We start from the raw sequence: 23,985 nt of genomic DNA on the forward strand, positions 1-23,985 counted from the left end.
TAGCCAGTGCTTTGACTATTTGATGCCTTCTTTTGATAATTACTTACTTGACTATTTGATATTTTTCATGTAACGAGTAGTCACCTCCTCCTAACATATGCTCGATGGTGAAGGGTATTTTAAGTGTGATAAGTACTGTACTTGTTTGAACTTTACTCTGGCACTATGATGTCGTTAACAGTGAAAGAGATAGTGTTCGATTGTTTCAGGCACCTGACATTGGATGCAGAGTTCGTTAATGTCTGTTCTGTACTTAGAGCTGTGTGCTGGCAGTTTGGTGTGTCCCAGCCTTAATCGGGTCAGCGTTACATCAGTTTCTCTGCTTTTATATCTGACATGTTTCCAAGTTTCTCATTTCTATTTTTATGTACCCATAGTACAATGATGAGCATGACGTTTTCCATTTCATTACAAAATCTTGGGTAATGGTATCTTTGAAGGCTCTGAAAAATGTCAGATCCATCTGTGTAAATCGTTGCATGGTATTTGGGTAGCAATTTTTCATTGTTGAGACAAAGACTGAGGCTAAGCCGTATAATTGAGTAAGGTCTTTAGCCATGTTTATGTTTAGATAATGAAAGAGAATTTTGATCTAGTGCTTTTAGTAGTTTATTTGTCATCAATGTATTTATTGACTGATCTGACATTCTGGTTCAATACCGATAGATTTCTGTTAATTGTAAGCTTCTTGAAGTGATATAGAAAGTTACAAATGCTTCAGTTTTATCATAAAAACCACAACCAAGCGAATCAATTCTAAACAGGAATTTCAACGCAGTACACAAAACGACTGCATAATTGTTAGGGGAGAAAAACACATGATAATAAAATTCACATATATTTCTCGCGTAAAAGCCTTATACAAGTTACAATGGCAATTCTCATACAGTTATCGTATGTGCTATCTGAGCGCGCTGTCCCGTACTTTGTCAGTCAGCTGATAAGCTGACACATGTTGCTATTGGCAACCATGTCATCGTAGTTGTGTATTGTGATTGGTTCATGTACTGATGACGTAGTAAGGGGCACAGCGCAGGGACCTATATGATTGGTGGTTAGGCTGATGACGTACAACGACGAGAACATGGCGGGAACTTTGTAAAGAGAGAAAGAGGCGTTGATTGACGGAGACATTCGGAGAGGCGGTAAGGGTGACAATCCACAGTCATATGAGTTGTGGTGCAATTCCAACCCATACAAGAGCGGGTTGCCCCATCCTTCCGAGGTTAGATTACGGCAAACTAATAAAGACTGTGAACAAAACGCTATTAAGAATCAAAAGGGGTTAAAAAGATATGTAACAGTGGACCGAGGTCAGCAGGAACTGCGAGGGACACAGCCGTAGGTGTACTGGAGCCTCGTGTGCGCGTGCAGAGTTCATCTCTTCGCGAATGCGCAGATTCTCTCAGCTCTCGCTCGGTCCTCGGTAACAATACATGGAGTTCCCAGTACAGGAGCAATTTACAATGCTGTGAATTCGACACAAAACTGAATACATACATCTAGTTCACATATTTCCACAAAACTTTGATATGATGGCAATTCTTTCTCGCCTCAGACACATCTCTTCCACACCAATAGGTTTGCTATATAGCTAATAATTGTATTAATAATAAATCATCTCATAGGAAAAATACATGTAGCACAGAAGCGAACATGCACACAGTCACTATAACACGATGAAAATGCTAGCTCTAGGGCCGACTCAGCCAGGTTAGGCTCGCTGAGTGGTCCTGGAGTTCGTCAGTCGGGTGGTGTCTGGAGCATACCGACACTCACGCGACTATGGCGGCCACGTGGTCCAGTCTGCAAAGCAAAACCAATAACAAAATTATAATGAAGAATAAACAGAATTCTAATATATCCCGATGCAAGATCTTTCTGTATTGACATTAAAATTAAACATTATTCATGCGAGTCGTTTCATATCAATTGTAACCCACAGAGGACAGAATACGTACCATGATAATGATAATTTGATTTAGGGCTAAGAATTTAATAAATTTAAAATTCTGTATATCCAAGGAAATATATAGATTTCTCTGTTGATTTTAATTTCTACATACATGTAACTCATTTCTAAAGAAGTAATTATCAAAGAAGGCACCGAGCCGGGAAGGCTATGTAGCACCATTTCTAAAGAAGAATAAACAAGAAATGCACATAGGCTGAGACTGAGAGAATTGTGCACTCCAAGGAAACATTGAAGCCACTACATGCCTTATTTACCCCAAGAGTAGCGAGACTGGTGCCAGTACCTTAGGGGGAGGAGAAGGGGACAAGTCACAGGTCGTCGGAGGTGTGAACGTTGAGGGAGAAGGCAGCGGTCGTGTCGCCTTTCTTCGAGGTGGCTTTCACCACGTACTGCCCAACGTCCGTCGGCAGGCAACTGGGGATCTCGTACGAGAATTCCTTTTTGCCTTCCTGCTGGAATTTGAAGCGTGGTGAACTCTCGTCTACCGGTTTGCCATCCTTGATCCACGACACCTTGAGCGGGTCCTTCTCGAACTTGACGCTGAAGGTGGCCGACTTACCTTCCATAACCGTCTGTGACCTTGGGAACTTCTTGAAGGCCGGTTGCTTCTTCTCCTCTCCTGGGACTGTGAGGGTTATTAATACCACATGTTAGCAACTAATAACGACTGTAGCAAACATAAAGCTGGATCGTATGACAAATGAGAATAAGGGTGCCAGAAAAGAGGCTTATTGCAGAAAGGTGACAATAGATATGGCTAATATTTCATTATCAAACTAATTTTACTTATATAATCTATAGTAGTCATCCTGGAGCGTGTATCACAACCTTTCAATACAATTAAATTTATGTAGATTGATTTTCTGATGACGCAACACGAGCACCTTCACCAGCTTCAGGCGCAAAATTTAAAATAAAAAATGAATTTCAAATTCCTTATATAAAAAGGGAGAAGTGTGAGACAGTAGGAAGGTTTGTGTGCACTTACTGATCACGGTTAGTGTGCAGGTGCTGAAAGTCTCGCCCACGTCGTTAAAAGCTTCGCAAGTGTATGTCCCGGCGTCTTCGGGGAAGACCTCGGCGATCTTGAGCAGGTAGGTGTCTCCTTCGGTCACATATAGGAAATCTTTGGATGGTTTGATCTCCTTCTCGTTGTGAAGCCACACAACGTCGAATTTGGTGGCTCCGCCAATCTTGCAGGAGAGTGTGTGAGCAGTGCCGTCTGGGACCTCTTGAGACAAGAGGTGTTGTGTGATTCTGGGCAGTTTGTCGCCCCGACCGCTCTTACCGTTAATCTGTTGCTCCATAGGACTTATGGAGAGCTTACACTTGGTCTCGGCGGACCCTAGCGAACTGGTCGCCTTACATACATAAAGTCCTTCGTCTTCTGGGAACACTTCGTTAATAGTGAGAGACGCTAGACCCTGGCGGTACTTGAGATCGATGATATCGGAAGAGCTGAGAGGTTCACCGTCCTTGAACCAAGAGACCTGAGGTTCTGGATCACCCTTGACAGTGCACTTAAGACACAAGGCTTCACCATCCTTAATGGCCAGAGTTTTGGGCAGCTCGCCAGAGAACCCGGGCGGACCCATCAAGGAGTCATCAGGGGGCACTGGGGACAAAAGGAGAAGTGTCAGAGAAGCTCATCTTGTGTTGTACTACACTTGACAACCCACAGGCAAACTGTCGGTTATATACACTCATCTCTACCTTTAAATTGGTTAATTTAGTGCAACTCCAATCACATAAGGTGTGCAAGATGCTGAAACCTCCCAAGAATGTTTTTCACCATTCTAGCAGTAAAATAGGTACCTGGATGTTAGTCAGCTGTCACGGGCTGCTTTCTGGGGGTGGAGGCCTGGTCGAGGACCGGGCCGCGAGGACACTAAAAGCCCCGAAATCATCTCAAGATAACCTCAAGATAACCATTTATACGAGCAATATACTAATAATAATTAGTGACAATTCACTGTGTCGGGGACAGGCAGCTAGTGTATATATACATGTTGGGTCTATATCAAGATCGAATTACTGGCCCTCCCCACAACAAACTGACTAACTCCTGGGTATCTATTAATGCTAGGCAAACGGGGGCATTAGATGACAGGAACCGCACCCAACCATTTCTGTCCTGCCCGGGATTCGAGGTGCCAAAATTCCCGATTGTAAGTCGAGAACGAAACCGATTGTACCACCGGGACCCTGTTTTCAATGATCCATATACCACACACCTATACCATCTTTCAGAGGCAGATATGGGTTGAACCGAATTAAGTGACAGGATTTGGATGATGAATGATAATCGATGGGAGACGTCAGTCATCCACCGCATGATACGAAGTACGTCTCGCTTACGTGTATTGACCTGGATGGTAAGACACTACTGATGTCATGCAAGGGTCATCATAACATATGGTGTAGATGTACAGCATCAGCGTTCACAGGTGCAGTGCACAAGGTAATTACTGAACAAAACGAGTAAAATTAATGTTCCATTCAATAGTTGGCAATACGAGGTGTCTAAAATATCGACACACAGGTCTGGTTCTTTAACCCTTGAACTCTCAAAGGTGAGTTCAAGAGCTAAAATTTAACTTGGATAAACTATACACTTGTATATTTATAAAGTATAAATACACCAGTTCCAGAACTCAACAGCCACTCACACTCAAGGTTCTGGCCGTAGAACAAGCTATTAGTGTAACATTTCATGGTTTCTGCTTCGTAGCTTAAAAAAAATAGTTGTATTCTAGACTGAGGTTTAAGGAACGCTTCACAATAATGTTCCACAACTCAACAACCACCATAATCTCAGTTCCAGTATACAAACGCCACATATATTCCTCTAGTTCCCAGACGGCTGAGCGAAGGTCTCGCTTCATGCAGGTCGGCGTTCAATCCCCGACCGTCCAAGTGGTTAGGCACCATTCCTCTCCCCCCCCCCCGACCCATCCTAAATCCTTATCCTCATATTCCTTCCAAGTGTTATATAGTCGTAATGGCTTTGTGTTCTCTCCTGATAAGTACCTAGTCTTTGAGTATAAATTATGGTGTTATTTGATGGATGATAAAGGTCCCAAGCTCCCGTTGTGGCTACAGAACAAAACATCCCAGAACACAACTTACGCTCAAGTTCCTTGGTGGCGGAGCGCGACCTGGAGGTGGAGCCCGTGGAGTCTTGCCTCTTGCCGTAGGGTTTGAGAGTTCTCTTGGCCCCGGAGGCGGCGGCGCTGGAGGTGGAGGAGGAGGACGCCGCTTCCACCTTGGTGGAGGTGCTGGAGCGGCCGTCCTGACGGATCGACGTACTGGTCACGGCTATGGTCGCAGCCGACTGGTGTGGTGGTGGTGATGGTGGTGGTGGTGGTGGGGGCGGGGGGGGGCATAGTGTGGTGATAGTATGGTAGTGTTGGTGTAGTGGTGGTGGTATGGTGGTGGTATGGTAGTGTGGTGGGGGTATGATGGTGGTATGGTAGTGGTGGTGTGAGGGGGTATGGTAGTAATGGTGGTTATATAATAGGGGTGAAGGTATGGTGGTGGCGTGATAGTGGTGGTGATATGGTAGAGATGGTGGAGGTAGTCGTGATATGGCCAGGATGAACATCACCAATTGATTAATGGCATAGTCAGCAACAATGATGGTGGTAGTGTGGTGCAAGCGTTGGTATTGGCGGTGATGAGAATGGGTGTGGTTGTGGTGGTAGTGGTGGTAGTGGTGGTAGTGGTGGTGGTAGTAGTGGTAGTGGTGGTAGTAGTGGTAGTGGTGGTAGTGGTGGTAGTAAGCGTGAGAATGAAGGAGAGAGAGAGAGCACAAGTTATCTCCATTATTAGTTAATAGTTACAGAGTTAAATTATTAGTAACTCCTTAACTGAAAACGTTAAAAATAAAATGTTTCAAATAGAACAAAATAAACGTTTGGCTCAGCATAATGTCTTAAATTGAAAGCATAAATATGTTTAAAATAATAAAAAATAAACGTGAAAGGGACCAGTACCAGTTTTATTTTTCAATGCCATAAAAAGTCCAACATCTTACTACAGTTTAAACTTAATTTGAAAGTAGTGTACTTAGACAACTCTTAAGTATAGTTAATTATTATGCCACAGACAAAAGCGCTCATATTAGCGACATACTGGAGAGTCGCTCACTACAGTATTATTATTATTATTATTATTATTAAATTTTGTTTGATAAAATAAACCATAAAAACAATCAGATTAATCGAATACAAATCATTGGATCAAAGCTTGTTATATAATTCAAATTAATATTAATTATTACTGAGGACTTTTATGGCACCATTTTTGCCGGGAAAATTCAAATATAAAAAAGCGTAACGTTCTTAACCGCGAGAACTAGGGGGGGGGGGGGTTAGAAATAGCCTAAGCTACTCTATCCCTTTGAGATGTAATTTTTCTTGTCTCAATAAACATACTTGAACTTGAACTTCAGCTTTCATCCGATTTTGATCACATTTCTAGACTGCGCAGCAAAGCTAACAGGGTTTACAATTTTATTATTATACTTATTCTAATTTTCAAATATTTAACGCATTTGTTTTAAATTTTTTATGTTTATTTTTTAATTCAGAATTTTTTGTGTCAATTATTAAAAACTATATTATATAATTGTAATGAAAATGTAAGGACTTTATTTTCATATTTTCAGTGATGCCAAATAAATGAGTTTCCAATAATATTAGTTTGAACAGAACCCATTCCCACCCCTTACAAAAAGTCATGGGGGGGGGGGGGGGGGAGGGGAAGAGATCCTTCAGACCACACACTAATGTACAAAGCAAACACACACACACACACACACACAAATACACAAATACACACACACACACAAATACACAAATACACACACACACACACACACACACACACAAATACACACACACACACACACACACACACACACACACACACACACACACACACACACATGTACAAAGGGTTACCCAAACTTACATAAGTGAAACATTGTTAAGAATAAAATAGGTACTGCGCCCCATAACGTTTGCTTTAGTATAATGTCATCAATTGTAAGGGTTAAGAAAAGCATGTTTCAGCACTTCATTAATCGAGAAAACAGAAATGTCTGTTACTGTGAAATGAGTTAAAGCCAAAACGCATTCAACAGCAAATTTGGAAATATCGAAGGAAATATGAGACATCTCCAGAGACATTAACAAAATTCAACATTAGGTAACTTATCTAAAAAAATATATACATCTAAAAGCAATTTCTTATTTCTAAGTAAATAGAGCTTCATGAATATATTTCAAAAGGTTGTTTGTAATAATAATGTAGATAGTCTCAGGTTAGGTTATGGATATGGGATGGATTAATTGTACTTTGGTACAGCCAGACCTTCTCCATGTACCTGTAGTCTGATATCGTCTCTTGTGTGGTCCCACGTGCTCTGTCATAGTCTTGTGTGATCCATTCTAGTCCAGTATGGTCCATTCTAGTCCAGTATGGTCCATCATAGTCCAGTATGGTCCATCATAGCCCAGTATGGTCCATCATAGTCCAGTATGGTCCATCATAGTCCAGTATGGTCCATCATAGTCCAGTATGGTCCATCATAGTCCAGTATGGTCCATCATAGTCCAGTATGGTCCATCATAGTCCAGTATGAATCAGCACAGTCTAGTATGATCCGTCATAGTCCCCCTATGATCTATTGCACACTAATTCGGCCTACCGAGGTTCCAAAGTTCCTACTCTATTTAAATATGGTGTGGAATTATTCCATAAATTCTATTGCGTCTTAACATGATCCAGTAAGCTATTGTGGCTTAATATGGTCAGTCTTTTAATAAGATTCAGTTTGGTGTATGGTGTTTAAAGCTGACCCAAGATGGTCTCCTTGGAAGGGTATGGTGGAGGCCATCATGGGGCGTCTAGTGCCCACTTACCTTGTGTGTGGAACTGAAGTAGCTGGAGGAACTGGTGTCGTCTACTCTGATGGCTGGCGTGGGCGGTGGAGGCAAGTCCTTGATTGTCGTCTCGATGTACCTTCGGTCTATGGGTGTGTGGGGGGTGAATGTAGCCGTTTGTGTTGGCGTAGTTTTTTTTGCATGGGAGTCATTGGTAGTGTAGGCATGAATGATGTTGTAGTTTGTGTGGCCGTGGGAGGTAGTGTGGGGGTGGGCGGCAGTGTGGCCGTGGGAGGCAGTGTGGGGGTGGGCGGTAGTGTGGCCGTGGGCGGCAGTGTGGCCGTGGGAGGTAGTGTGGGGGTGGGCGGCAGTGTGGCCGTGGGAGGCAGTGTGGGGGTGGGAGGCAGGGTAGTGGAAGCAGTGCGAGTGAGGTGGGTAGTGTGGAGACGAGGAACACCATCCAGCAGGCAGGGTCAAGTCAGGAACGAAAAGAACACTTATATTAGACATCAGGTGCACCAGAGCGTGTACACTGTATGCAGTGTACTGTGACAATGTACACTGTGACAGTGTACAGTGCAATGACTGTGTTAGTCATTGCTAGCGCTCCTCTTTGACAATGTTGCATGTCATAATTGCAGGAAAATACAGATTCCACTGAGAGTATATTTGTAATAGAACAAAATTGATCTACAGTGAGCAACTCTTACCGTATTTGATATATACATGGATATAAGCCATGGTAGGCTAGGCTACGTTATTCTGAAAACGAATATCGTGTTTAACAGTAAATGATAAATGTAGGAGCACTGAGGGCAGAGATCCAATATTATAATTAGCAACCTAGTCATCAGTGGGACCCAGAAACATAACTCATTTACAACAGATATAAGAATTCCTGTATGGCTAATTCCCCCTTCAGTTACTAATTCTAAACATAAGGGAGAGGAGATAAGCTACATTAAGGGGTTGCAATTAAATGCTAAAATATAAAAAAAATATCTCCCATGTACAAAATATAAAATGTGTTCAAAGTATTTTAAAAAACTGGAAATATTGTACACCAAACATGTGACGTCATCACTCATATGAGGTCGCTGTAGTCTACTAAAGAGCTTCTGGGTTCCAGTATGAACCAGAAGCCACTTAGCTCACTTTTACGCTTTATTTAATAAATATACATGATCTTTAATACATAGCAAGCTAAACATTACCCCATATCGTTAATATTCTGTGTAATGAGCCATTTACATCGTCTGATAGCAACAGTTTTAAATCACTGCGATTTAGTGATCGCGTTAGTTAGGCTGCCGACGCCGCCGTGACAACTGCGGTCAGTTATCATGGCAAAATGAACATTCCTGACGAAAGAGGAAGGTGCTGGATCCTATCTAAACATCGTAAGATCAAACTCACGCATTGCAGCAAGGCCTAAGATTAGGGAGGATTAAGGGCATGTTTGCCTAACTGGAACTGCAGGCGATAAGTCACAATAACGTGGCTAAAGCTTGTTGATCAGACCACACACTAGAAGGTGAAGGGACGACGACGTTTCGGTCCGTCCTGGACCATTCTCAAGTCGATTGTCGACTTGTCTCAAGTCACAATCGACTTGAGAATGGTCCAGGACGGACCGAAACGTCGTCGTCCCTTCACCTTCTAGTGTGTGGTCTGATCAACAAGCTTTAGCCACGTTATTGTGACTCATCGCCTGCAGAGGAAGGCTGTTAAGTTTATCGACGTCCTCCTAGCCAGCTACTGGTCATTCTCCAGACTGCAACCCACGACAGTTGTCTAACTCCTGGGTACCAATATACTGATATGTGAACAGAGGCATCAGGAGAAAGGATTCTGAAAGGACTGCTCGGCAACTGAACCGAAGATCAATGGGTTGTGAACGGACTAGGTCAACAACGGTGCCTGGACACGGCGACAACTCACAGAGTAATGGCGTCAGTGCAGGGGGTATATATAGGTCACCACAAGCGTAAATAAACAGGGAGGAACTCACAAGCCTCCTAGCACGATGCACATAGTGTCTGGTCTTACCTGGACTGATGTTACCGCTACGCATTTCTATAACTAACAACCATGATGCATCTGTCACTACTTCAGATAATAAAGCTACACTAGGCTACAATAAGCATAGTCCTCATTGCTTTGAGGCGCTTGGAGGTTGTAACTTGAAGCATAGAGATAAAGGTGACCGATGCGATATATGTGAGGTAAAGCTAGGTGCTGTTTCTGGAGCTCCAACAGTACAAGACATGTGGACGGAGCAAGAGAATCTTCTCCACTTAATCAAGGAACTTCATGTCGCCTATATTGAAGGATTCTTGCTAGGTCATCAAAATGCTGGTTATGGCCTAACTGCAAACCACACAAAAGACCTTCTCAATTTAATGGCTAAATATGGAGGATACATTAAGTTCGGTAGACAACAAATTTCAGTGTCAGACATCAGGAAGTACGATAGCCATCCATCCGAAAAATTAAATCTACTCAAGATAAACGAAAACATAAGAATTCTAAGATAACTGGAGGCTTAATTCACAAGTTAACACAGGTTAAGGAACAGTTAAAAAAAAAAGACTTTTGTGGTCAATGGGCGTAATTCCTGAGGTCGTGAGGACTCTGACAAGGGTTAGGCTCACACCACGCTGCTTTAGATTACCTTCACTTGATAGATTCTTTAGTAGGCGGGTCTGTTCGTCTGTTACCTCATTACCTTGGGTTTAATGCAGGAAAAAAAAGAAAACAAGAAAGTGGGTGTTAGATAAGCAGTAAACACACGAGTCTTTAGTGTTCGCGGAGGCGCCGCCGAGACATGCAAGCCCGCCCTCGCCTCCTGCAGGGGGCCAGGCGCTCGGGGCACGTCTTTAGCATGGGGGCAAGTTCTTAGGTAATTTATAAGGTTTTGGACAGCGATGGCATGTCCATTAAAATATAAAAATTAAAATAATCTTGTGAAAAATTAATATAATATATATATATACATTATATATATACATATATATATTATTGTTTTAATTTTTTATATATTAGTATTAGTATTTAAGTTTTTACATGACCATGGTCGGCGTAATTTAATTTAATTTATATTCCATAAACATCTGTGGCTTCCAAAATTTCACAGGGAAAAAATGTACAAAATATATGGTGGGGTGTGAGCAGCGAGGCCCACCAGGGAGTTGGTCCTGGGGAGAAGAGGAACCATGATATATTGTTAGAGTTCGTGGTTGAGAGTGAACCAAATTATTACCGGTCAGGGAGTGGTTGTTTATCATGTTAACTGAACACTGATCCATGTGAGAATCATGAATAACCTCGTCACGAGGTTATATCATAGATCCCTATGGCTACAACGAGACATACAGGCGGCTGCCAGTGACCAGCTGATGCACTATATAAGAGCACAAGCATTAGCGGGACACGCTATACAACGCCCGCCTGGGGACGGCAGTGTGCTAGCCACACCAGGCAGGTCAGTCAGCCCGGTTACAACCAACTGTGTCTTGACGGGAGGGGGGGGGTTATGGAGCGAGGCCTAGTGTGTATATATGTGGCCTGGGGAGCACACAGTGTGGTGTAGTGTGGCCTGAGGAGTATAGTGTGGTGTACTGTAGTCTGGGGAGCACAGTGTGGTAACTGGGGTGTAGTGTGTGTGAGCTAGGGAGTAGCGTGCGGCGTATGGGAGCTGGTAAACATTCAGCGCGCGGATTTAAAGTGTTTGGTTGAATTAAAAAGTGATCGCGTGTACTTTTGTCCTGATACCTAGTACCTAGACATTTGTCTAGGCCTAAAGTTAACTATCAAGTTTATATGCACCGACCATTAATAAACACCTTACAGTGTGGATGTATTACATTTTTTGTTGGGCTTAAGGCCTATGAACCACGGGTTGGCTTACTAACCAATTATTAAATGTACTTTAGTCCTCCCTTTAATATTGAATCATAGTATACTCGGTGTATAATCACTGGGAAGTAGAGTATATCGGAAGGTGTATTTCTCCCTCTTTGTGATACGTCTGCACGTTGACTTGTCATGCTTGTGCACTGCTGTGCCTGAGGGTACACAGTTCCGGACAACACCGCGTTATGTGTATCAGGTGAAGCCTCTATGTCATCCTACAGTATTCCCCTGATAGATGAAGATTGATTGATGAAGATTAAGCCACCCAAAAGGTGGCACGGGCATGAATAGCCCGTAAGTGGTGGCCCTTTTGAGCCATTACCAGTATCAAGAGCTGATACTGAAGATCTGTGGAGGTGCGACTGCACCCTGCGTGACGGGAGATGTCTCCCGTGAGTATTCTCCTACTATACCAGTACACATATACGCCCCTCCTCCTCGATACACTTCACATACACCCCCTCCCTGCCTCCCTGGCGCACAGATGGTTGTAACCCGACCTCCAGTACACACTCCGTCTCCGGCTTTACCTGAGAATTTCAGATTAGTCATCAGCGTCTTCTGTTCTTGGGTTCGATCTCCGACGCCTTTTAGGAGAAATCGAAAATGAGTTAACTATCAGTTAATATCGGGATCTGAGGGTTATCATCATATAGTGGCTACTAAGCTGCTCCCATTTGTTACTTAGTTGACAAGCAATGTGTTATTAAGGAAGAACTTTAAAAATCCTTTAGATAATTAATACAAAAGTAAGCTCTCTGAATGGGTTGCTCAAAGCAAAGCTTCGTGATAAAGCATATTGGAAACAAACATAAAGCCAATCTCAGTACTCGCTTCCTCAGTGCTTGTAAGCCGGAATGTTAGTTTTGCTTGTTATACGTAAAAAACAATAAATTCGAAAATTATAGCAAGATTAGCTGAAATTACTACGCGTTCGTATCCACCTGAGGGCAAATTAAGATAAACAATTGAGTTTGAGCCGCGGATATAATTAGAGAGACTGAGTTATGTAAGAGACGCGGAATTAACTAGAAAGAATGAGTTGTGTGAGACGCAGAACTAACTAGAGAGAAAGAGAGAGAATGAGTTACGCAAGAGACGCGGAGCCAACTAGAGAGAGCAATAGTTGGTGAGGTGAGGTGCGAATACTACTGTTCAACGCTCTTCTTATGGCCAAAAACACAGTAAAATAAATTATAACAATGCATCAATTTAAACAACTACAAACTACTTAGGTCACTACTTAGATTTTGAAATATAATGCAGGATTAATCTCTTACATTATAAATACATATTCAAAATTTTGAATAAATTTCCTAATACATATTAGGAAATTTTCACACATTAGGTTACCCGATTGAAAATATTATCAACCAAATTTAGACGTTTTTTCCATCTAACCTAAATATATATATATATATATATATATATATATATATATATATATATATATATATATATATATATATATATATATATATATATATATATATATATATATATATATATATATATCCAGGTTCAAATGTCATGACTATATGGTGCTAGTACTTGCAAACAATGGCCTGCTAGACTGAAGACGACATCAAGAAGTCTGGTAGAGTACATACCTTCAACTATGACGACACAAGACGTTTCGTCCGTGCCCAGTGAATTAGTAGCCACACATCTGTATTTGCCAGAGTCAGCGGGTTTGCAGTTGACGATTTCGATAGTAACCACACCGTCGGCGTGGCTCTGGGAATAGTCGAATTTGGAGAGCTCCTGAGAACCTTTGTACCACTTGACAGTGGGGACGGGCTTGCCAGCGAGACAGCATAGAAGTTTGCAAGTCTGGTGGCACTGGATAACGCGAGGACGAAGAAGGAAGGTGAAGCTTGGAGCGCCCTCACCCTCCTCCTGCCACAGCTTGTAGGTGAGTGGCTGTCGGCGGCGGATGATCTGTTCTTGAGGTCTGTACGGTGGCGCCTCCGGCGGTAGAGCTGAAGGGGAGCACGTAAGGTTACTTTCCTGCTCAGTAGGGTCTAAGACTCTCCCTACTGAATGCACCAACACATGACTAAGATGCACACATGGGGGAAATGCTCTAACAAGGAGGCTTTAATAAATGAAGAAAGCCTGATTTATCCAGTTAAATTCAATACGACACGACAATAGCTCACGTTTTTAGTGCCACTAATCAAATACAATTTTGTTTAGGCCTATATTATTTTTTGTATCATTCTGCTCCAAAAAATACAAAATATTAGTTAGAGAAAAGAAGGGTAAAAATATTTGAAAATTTTATTTCTAAATAAACCCAGTGGCACATTCTGCACTAGAATAATACCGTAATATATCGCTTTGCTCCTCTGAATTTACAGTATTTTAGTTGACATGGCAAATAAGGACGCTACCATAATAAAATTTATGGAGGAGAAGTAAAGAGGATGAAGAGAGCGGCCATGTTGGAATACTCACGCTGGACGTTGAGGAAGACGGGCTCCTCGCGGGCGCCATAGTGGTTCTCGGCACGAATGATATACTCGCCGCGGTCCTCCAGCTTGACACGGTTGATGACAAAGGAGTAGTCCTCGCCAGAGTACCTCTTCATGTACTTGACAGACTGTCTGAGTTCCATGTTGTTGTGGAACCAGCAGACTGTTGGGGCAGCCACGGCCACGATGCGGCACGAGAACTTGACACTCTGGCCCTCGTAGGTGAAGGCGTTCTGTGGCCGGATGACGAACCTGGGCGCGCATTGACGTCGGTCTGAAGAACACCACAACACTTATTAACTAACAGGCCTCCCATACTCTAAGTTGTCAACAGCGTCTGTATTGTATATTGTCAACAACTGCCATGCTGGCATAATACAACACAGGTGTCTTGTGTCCTTGTTAAAGAAGCATACAAGACAATTTTACAACACTAGCATATGAACAGCATTAAATTTAAACAACATGCATGAGCCTTATAATCCAAGAATGTAACAGTTAAAATGTGTTGACAAAAACGTTCACATCTAATTATTTAACTGTCGAGAGGGCCGGATTAGCCAATAGGCCAAGTGAGCCGTGGCCGAGGGGTACGGACACCACCACCAAATTTCTTTTGTCATAAAAAAATACTTGGAATAATCAATATTTTATTAAAAGCTTTCAGAATTTTTGACTGTTTTTACGGATATTGCTATTTTCTGGAAAAAGGAATTAAACTTATATAAGTATAGGAATATGGCCTCAATGTATTACTCGGCAAAACTATGCATATTATATCTTTGACAAATAATCATTACATACTATTATGACATGAAGTGTCTACATGTATGTGTTTAGCCTTTAAACAGCCCCACTGACCAGAGGGCGGGGCCCGGTACGGAGCGTTACGGAGCCAAAATAGTTAGATCCGGCCCTGACCAGACCTGAGGGTCACGCTTGGCAGAAAAGACTAAACACTCTTCAATAGGATACAGCATATATACTGTATATATAATATTATATACAGTGTATATATAATATTATATGAGGCGGGGGTTTGGAGAGATCGTGGGGAGGGAGGTAGTGAGGTGAGGAGGAGGAGGAAGGCTGGAGGCGAGAGAAGAGAGGCAGTACAACTCACCGAAGTGCGTGTCGTGTATCCTATATTTGTCCAGATGTAGTTTTCTGAGCGAGGAATATTCCGCGAGACGACCGATGGGCAGGAGGAACTTGGCCCACTCCTTGTACTTGGCGCGGATTTTATCGCGAATGGGAATGTAACGCATCATATCGATGGGCTCCAGACGGGGCGAGTAGTCACCCCGGAGCCAAGCGTGCATCAGGCACTCGTGCGCGGTCATGCGCTTCCTGCAGGAGGCATCGTACAGTTACCACAAGGTGCAGCCAGTTCCACAAAGATGAGGGTTAGTTGGGTGTGTGTGGGGGGGGGGGGGGTTGATGGTTTGGGAGACAGCGTTGGGGGGGGAGTGGTTGGGGGGCTCAGTGAGGTTCTGGGTGGCAGATGATCTGATAAGCAGTATGGGCAATCAGAATATATTTCTCTTGGAATGAGTTAGACTTGTCTAAGGAACTCTACAGTGCTGAGGCAGTGATGGTATGAAATGAGTAAATATATAGATATATGTCCGTGTGTAAGCATAAATTGTTGTTAATGCATAAGAAAAAAGAAAATACTGGAGCAACAAGCAGTAGAAAGACTCACTCTTTGTTTTTAATGAGCAGACGGCGGATGAAGTCCTTGGCCTCGTTGGAAACATTGCTGAAGGCTTCTTCATCGAAGTCCCAGTCGCAGGCCTTGACATTCTTGAGGGTATCGATGTCGTTCTCGCCAGCGAAGGGCGAAAGGCCGCTGAGGAGGACGTAAGCGAGAACACCTACAGCCCACATGTCTGTGTAGAAGCCCACGGGTTCTCTCTCAACGATCTCGGGCGCCGCGAACTCCGCCGTTCCCGTCGAGATCTTCACTACCTCGTTGGGGTCGAGCTTGGTCGCGAGGCCGAAGTCAATGAGCTTGACGTTGGTAGAGGTTTTGGTCTGGCACATGATGTTCTCGGGCTTAACGTCTGTAGGAAAGGGAATTAAACGGCGTCACAGTGGTCATTCTCGGAGTACCCTCTACTGGACACGTCTGAAGGACACGTGAATGATACAAACTAGGAAGGCTAATGTGATCACTGAACTAGGCAATAACCTCAGCACTCTTAAAGTAATACATACACAAACACACACACATATGCCTCAACTTTACGACCATTCTTCAATAAACACACAAACCACTAATCCATAACATTCCTTATAAACGTACAAGTAGAGCAACAATCCTCCTCTAAGCTCGATACAGTAACGCTAAGCTTAACCTGGATACGTACTTAATCATATAATAATATGATTAAGTATATATTCCACATATTATATGTGGAATATAATAATATTCCACATCGGAATATCGGCCGCGGGGATGGCAGCAACAAATTAAATACTATCTTATTACTATATTAATATTTTGTCTTTGTCAAGCAACAGAAAACGGCGTTTAAATTAAGGCCAAACCCTGGAAGCCTAAGGAACCTACTTTTTTTTTTTTTTTTTTACTAAATACATTCGTAAGAGTGGCTCAAGTTTTGTTTAGCCCTAGTTTGACAATATGCTTTGATACGAAAAAATGGCGGGGAGCTTTGACAAGCCGCCAACTTTCTGTCTCCGTCGAGGCCACTAGAGCGAAAGGGGGGAGGGGGGAAGGGGGGAGCGGTAGCCATCAGGTAAATAAATTATGTTAAACAAATAAACATTGCTCATTTTTATATATTTTACTTGCAATGTTTGACGCATCTCTCCTGGTAAAATTACTTCCACATGGAGTGAAAGGTTAATCGATAAACAAAATATCTGACAAAAGATAAACATATGAGTCATACAGACACATGTAACATGAGTCATACAGACACATGTAACATGAGTCATACAGACACATGTAACATGAGTCATACAGACACATGTAACATGAGTCATACAGACACATGTAACATGAGTCATACAGACACATGTAACATGAGTCATACAGACACATGTAACATGAGTCATACAGACACATGTAACATGAGTCATACAGACACATGTAACATGAGTCATACAGACACATGTAACATGAGTCATACAGACACATGTAACATGAGTCATACAGACACATGTAACATGAGTCATACAGACACATGTAACATGAGTCATACAGACACATGTAACATGAGTCATACAGACACATGTAACATGAGTCATACAGACACATGTAACACACAAACTTGAGACAAACTTCCCATACACAAACACATGACACAGATACACCCATGATACACACACTAATTATATGCTGTGGTATTTCCTTTATACCTCTGGATATCATCTGGCTGTGTACACCCCTGGATATCGTCTGGCTATGCATATTCCTGGATATCGTCTGGCTATGTATACACCTGGATATCACCTGGCTATATATTTATACGCCTGATTGATGACTGATAAAGATTAAGCCACCCAAGAGGTGGCACGGGCATGACTAGCCCGTAAGATGGTCGGTATATACACCTGGACATCACCTGGCTATCTATATACACGTGAACAACACCAGCCTACGTATACACGTGGACAGCTTATGTATACCCAGTAATAATATAACAGAGAATGTGTTCGTCATAGGCTGTAAGATGGTCAGACGTGTGCGACCAAGGTCCTACGGGCTATTCATGCCCGTGCCACCTTTCGGAGGCGCCTTAATCTTTATCAATCAATCAGTTGACCAAGGTTACTGGTGGCAACACGGGCGACCACTCACCACCTTGACCACACTCTCTGGCGTCTTCATCTTTGGTGCATACATACACCTACCTTGTCCATATGTATGGACGAAACGTGTATAATTAGTGCGTGAAGAGCATTCAATAAAGACAAAGAAATGAATATTCGTATATTTTATAACCTAACCTAACGAAATAAAGCATTTTATAAGTTCAGTCTAAAAGACTAATTATATATATATATATATATATATATATATATATATATATATATATATATATATATATATATATATATATATATATATATATATATATATATATATATATGTGTGTGTGTGTGTGTGGTTGCAGTGTGTGTGTGTGTGATGTGTTGAATACCACAAGAGTGTTCAAACAGTTTATAACTATCTAAGTACTTATAATCAATTAATTAATACAAAAATCTACATTAAAATTGACTGATCACATGAAGCCAAACTTGTATATATTAATAAAAGAAAGAAGGATGGGAAAATCTGAAAACTAGCATACATAAAAATGAAATAATCCGCACGTACAATAATTCATAAAGGATAAGACAACCTAATGAAATACAATTTAATTTAAATAGAGTATTTAAAAAATATATATAACATTTAAGCCTACAAAATCATGTATAAAACGCCCATTTTCATAAACCTTCAAAAGTTTCCCGTTACAAATAAAATAGTTTGAGAAATTTTAGAATAATACAGCCTACCAGGAGGGTCATAATAAAAAAAAAAAAATAACTGGAAATACTAATGGCATATAATCTGGCACAGTTTTCACTACATATACAACGCTAAAAAAATCTGTAAAGTCCATGTAAAGAAACTAACCTGATTGCCTAAAAAAGTCTTATAAATGGTGCCATTATCTGAGCAAAGAATCTGTAGTTTCCCTCTTATAGCTAGTTACGTATGCATAATATCTTGAAAACAAAACAAAAAGTATTATGACAAAGGTCTGAGAATATGATAAGATATCACTACTAAAGCACTCTAGTGATAGATGAAAACCTAAGACATTTGTATGTTAACTCAAGGGGTCGGGAACACAAAATATAAGAAATGGTTCTACATATAGTCCAGAACAAAAAAAAGTGTGAAAAAAAGGAGAGAGCATATAACACAGGATCTGTTGAGGCTATTGTTGTTAAAGTTGGGCAGAGTCTTCTCAACCCTGTGTGTGTGTGTGTGTGTGTGTGTGTGTGTGTGTGTGTGTGTGTGTGTGTGTGTGTGTGTGTGTGTGTGTGTGTGTGTGTGTGTAATCTAGTGAGTGGTTGTTATTTATGTTTTGTTGTGAGTGAAGCTGACGTGTCTCTTCACTCCTGGAGATGTAAGCAAGTGCTCCACGTCAGCCTCACTCACATAGGGAGACCTATCTGAGAGAGAGAGAGAGGGAGAGATAATAATGATGATGATGATGAAGGAACAAAAGAGTATAAAGTAAACAAAACAATGACCAAGGACAGAAGTATTAAGTAGCGGCACGAACCTTGGAATATCGGTTCACCAAAACAGATTTCACTATCGCACATGACCTTCTCCGGCCTGATGCCTGAAGGAGAACGACACAAGCCTTTAATAAGGTCATTCTCTGGCTGCCAACTACTTTTTTTATATTACGCCTAGAACTAAGGTCACGGTGAGCCTGGTAAGGTCAGGTCACCGGCCAGGGAGTGTCGTTGAGTCAGGTCATGTGGGTTCATGAGAGACTACGTCTGGTTCAAATTGCTAATCACTTGGCTGTCTTGGGAATCAAAGTCCCGCCAAGAGAATGTCTACAAGTCAAGTCACTCTTGTGTTCTAAATGTCAATACTCATCACAAAAGACAGGTCAGGTCATGCTACTACTTCAGTGAGCGAGGATAACACGCTTTTAAGGTCAGGTCAAACAATAATATTAGAATTAATCACATGGCTACATCGACAACAAATTCCTAACGGAAATGTGAAGTCGAGTCATTGTAGGTCAGGTCAAGAAAGGTCAGAGGGGGGTAGAAATAGCCTAAGCTACTCTATCCCTTTGAGATGTATTTCTTTCTTGTCTCAATAAACATACTTGAACTTGAAGAAAGGTCATGAAATGGTATGTCCGGTCAAGAGATGTCAGGCCTCTGTATGTCAGGTTATGTGAAGTTAGGTCATGAGGGGTCAGGTCATGGGAGGCCAAATCATGTGAAATCAGGTGGCGTTATATCAACACACAAGAAGGTAACGATAGGTATTAACTTAACAAGCTCAATACACTTAACAAGCTCAAGTTAAGAAAGTTCTGATAATAATAATGCTACCACTAATAATAATAAACAAAGGTCACGTAAATATATTGACCTTGCTTTACACTCACTACAGTGTTACAGAGACATTCCAAACCTGAAACAATGGGGCGGCTGTAAGAGCAAGGTCAGGAGGCCAGCCTCAGCCACGTCAAGGGCCCATCACAGGAGTCACACCACACCAAGGTGCCCCCAAGGCCTCACCATTAAGTCGGTTCATAAGACTACCTTAGCATTAGGTAATATGAGGGGTGAACTTGGACTAGGGTGAAAGACTAGACACTTAAGTGATATACTACGACCGGGAGGCACCTTTGGGTCAGATTATGTCACAGGTATACCTAAAAGAGCATACCTAGCATACCACCCCCTTGGGCCACATTAGGTCAAATGACTACCCAGCTATTATGTTAAGATTAAGATGACACGTTTAGATCAGGTCACAGACCACCTCCGACCCGTCCTCTCCACTAATACGCCGTTATGTTGTCATGGTAACCAACGAACCAAATACAATGTGCTATCAAAAGTTGCGGCTCACAAAAATCAACGTTTTCTATCCATCACTTTGTTAGGTTAGGTGGGTGGCTTGGGTACGTCCGTTTTTGGTTAGGTTAGCACGTTTTGGCAAACCAAGAGAAGGGACTGACCAGGTTACACCTATCTTTAGACCAGATCAGAGGACTACACATAAGGGGCTGCACAAGGTTAGGTCAACTTCCTCGGGTGAAGTCACGTCAGAGGATGCCCAAGGGGTCAGGAAAGGTCAGGACAACATCAAGACGAGTGGTAAGACTGACCTAGGGTTGAGGGGTAAGGGTCAGGACTCTAGCCTAAGGTCCAGTCATGTCGTGGGTCTGCCCTGGTCCAGGCCAGGGATGATGTGAAGAGAGTGTCAAGTTTCCCCTTTTTTTCCTGTTCAACTGCTAGTCGTGGGAGCAGCGTACTCAAAGCCCTATGTATACTAGGTGTGTATGTGTGTGCGTGTATGCGTGTGTGTGTGTGCGTGTGCCCGAAGGACTAGGGTGTGCACACTACTTCCGCACCTTATTCCATACCGTTGTCCAAGGGCTATACACACACACACACACCCTCCCGCACCTTCACACCCCCCCCAGATGCCTAGCATTTCTGAATTCCCAATTAGCCAAAACTGATTGATGGCGCCATATTATGGACCTATAACTCTATTAAACTTCTCTCTCCCCCCTTCTCTGTCTTCGCGGCTCTGACTACTGTCTAAGATACGCTACAAGGGATACCGAGCCTTCTCTTCTGTGAGTGGCTGGCTCTGTTGGACAACTACATGAACAAACAAACAAACAAGCCTAAAAAGTGCCAAAGGCAACAAAGTCAATCATGTTAATTGTGGTAATAAATGAAAAAAAAGGAAAATTGACAACCGTGAGGAAATTGCTATCCAGGTTGTCTAGTGATAATGAGACACGTAGTTAATTAAGGCTGTTAAGAGAACGGTATTTGAAGAAGAAAACGGGGGAATTGTATTCCATTACAAAGAAAATGGAGAAGAAATATTTTAATTTTAATCTTAATTATATATATATTAGGAGGCCCTATATATATATATATATACTGTATATATATATATATATATATATATATATATATATATATATATATATATATATATATATATATATATATATATATATGTCGTACCTAATAGCCAGAACGCACTTCTCAGCCTACTATGCAAGGCCCGATTTGCCTAATAAGCCAAGTTTTCATGAATTAATTGTTTTTCGGCTACCTAACCTACCTAACCTAACCTAACTTTTTCGGCTACCTAACCTAACCTAACCTATAAAGATAGGTTAGGTTAGGTTAGGTAGGGTTGGTTAGGTTCGGTAATATATCTATGTTAATTTTAACTCCAATAAAAAAAGGTTGACCTCATACATAATGAAATGGGTAGCTTTATCATTTCAAAAGAAAAAAAATTAGAGAAAATATATTAATTCAGGAAAACTTGGCTTATTAGGCAAATCGGGACTTGCATTGTAGGCCAAAAAGTGCGTTCTGGCTACTAGGTACGACATATATATATATATATATATATACTGTATATATATATATATATATATATATATATATATATATATATATATATATATATATATATATATATATACTGTATATATATATATATATATATATATATATATATATATATATATATATATATATATATATATATATATATATATATATATATATATATAATTCGACCTGCTTGAAAGTTACAAATAGAAATGTAAAAAAAATAGCTAAAAGCAAGAACATCACTGAAGAATGGGTCAATAAACACAGGGTCAATACATGTTTTACACACACAGACACACACTAGTGATATGTAACCGAACACGTTTTATCTTATGTAGAACAGAGTCAAGTAAAGCATTATACATACTTAATATATAAATATGAAGTTAAAATCAGGGAAAAACCATAAACACTAAAACACAGACGATATTCATTGATAAATATAAAATGTCATTATAGTCAATATCTGCTATATAAACAGGACAGAGAGAGAGAGAGAGAGAGAGAGAGAGAGAGAGAGAGAGAGAGAGAGAGAGAGAGAGAGAGAGAGAGAGAGAGAGAGAGAGAGAGAGAGAGAGAGAGAGAGAGGGAGAGAGAGAGAGAGAGAGAGGGAGAGAGAGAGAGAGAGAGAGAGATCGGTCAATTTCTCTCTGAAAAGAGAGAGGGTTGGAGACAGAATGAGTCTTTGTCATCGGGATAACAAAGTCTTTATTATTTAAAGTTATAGTCTTTGTCACCGGGATTAATCTTTCTAACTATGCACCAGCAGGTGTTAGTTGTCATAAGACTTCATACCTTGACCTAATCCAGCACCCCATGGCATCCCGTAACTTACAGCGATACAGTACCGAACAAATTTGCATAATTCCAAGAAATCCATAACTGTATGGCATCATGCGTCTTGCAGAAGCTTGGCACCGTGTGGCACCGTGTGGCACCATACCACCTCCAAAGAATCTAGCATCATATCAAATCGTGAAACTTTCTGGAATCCTGTACAGTACCGCACCACGAAACTTCCGAGAATGGTACATGATATTCCGCAACTTCAAGACATCCTATGCCATAGGTCATAACGTAACTTCCATGAACCTTATATCCAGTTACCACGTCACTTGCAGGAATACGACACGGTATGGCAACACGTAACTTCCAGGAATACGGTACAACTTCCATGTATATATTGTCAAATGACATCTCATAACTTCCAGGAACACAGTGCAGTATGGCATAAGGTTACTTCCAGTAATCCGATGACGTATAGCGCTACGCCTCTTTCAGAAATCCAATGCTACAGCATAACGTATCTTCCAAGAACTTATACCATTGGATATTTTCCAGGAATCCAGTGCTTTACAGACTGACGAGGCATCCAGGACCTTATAATATTGCATATCTTTCAGGAATCCAGGATCTTCTAACATTGCATATCTTCCAGGAAACCTAAACCTTATAGCACTGCATATCTTCCATGAATCTAGGCCCTTATAAGACTGCATATCTTCCAGGAATCCAGAACTTATCTGGATAACTTAACGCTGCATATCTTCCAGGAATCTAAGCCCTTATA

The 23,985-nt window shown here is 41.5% G+C and overlaps 1 protein-coding gene across 21 annotated transcripts in view; it reads right to left on the reverse strand.

Annotated features, from left to right (window-relative positions):
• Positions 1-822: 822 nt before the first annotated feature.
• The window catches only part of bt (projectin protein bent), a 157,986-nt gene continuing 134,823 nt past the window's right edge, over positions 823-23,985 (reverse strand). For 16 of the 21 annotated variants that reach the window (XM_069334528.1, XM_069334530.1, XM_069334529.1 and 13 more), the window contains 10 exons: positions 15,961-16,321; positions 15,379-15,605; positions 14,239-14,529; positions 13,389-13,760; positions 12,309-12,365; positions 7,903-8,009; positions 5,105-5,309; positions 2,964-3,590; positions 2,259-2,600; positions 823-1,806 (listed from right to left, as the gene is read on the reverse strand). In XM_069334528.1, coding sequence (XP_069190629.1) covers positions 2,284-2,600; positions 2,964-3,590; positions 5,105-5,309; positions 7,903-8,009; positions 12,309-12,365; positions 13,389-13,760; positions 14,239-14,529; positions 15,379-15,605; positions 15,961-16,321 — 2,564 coding nt within the window. In that variant the 3' untranslated portion in view covers positions 823-1,806; positions 2,259-2,283. Of the gene's footprint in view, positions 1,807-2,258; positions 2,601-2,963; positions 3,591-5,104; positions 5,310-7,902; positions 8,010-10,537; positions 10,592-12,308; positions 12,366-13,388; positions 13,761-14,238; positions 14,530-15,378; positions 15,606-15,960; positions 16,322-23,985 lie in introns of all 21 variants that reach the window. The other 5 variants (XM_069334519.1, XM_069334514.1, XM_069334517.1 and 2 more) reach the window with 5 other exon arrangements.

The sequence above is a fragment of the Procambarus clarkii genome, chromosome 31, assembly GCF_040958095.1.
Source record: "Procambarus clarkii isolate CNS0578487 chromosome 31, FALCON_Pclarkii_2.0, whole genome shotgun sequence".
Taxonomy (NCBI): Eukaryota; Metazoa; Arthropoda; class Malacostraca; order Decapoda; family Cambaridae; genus Procambarus; species Procambarus clarkii.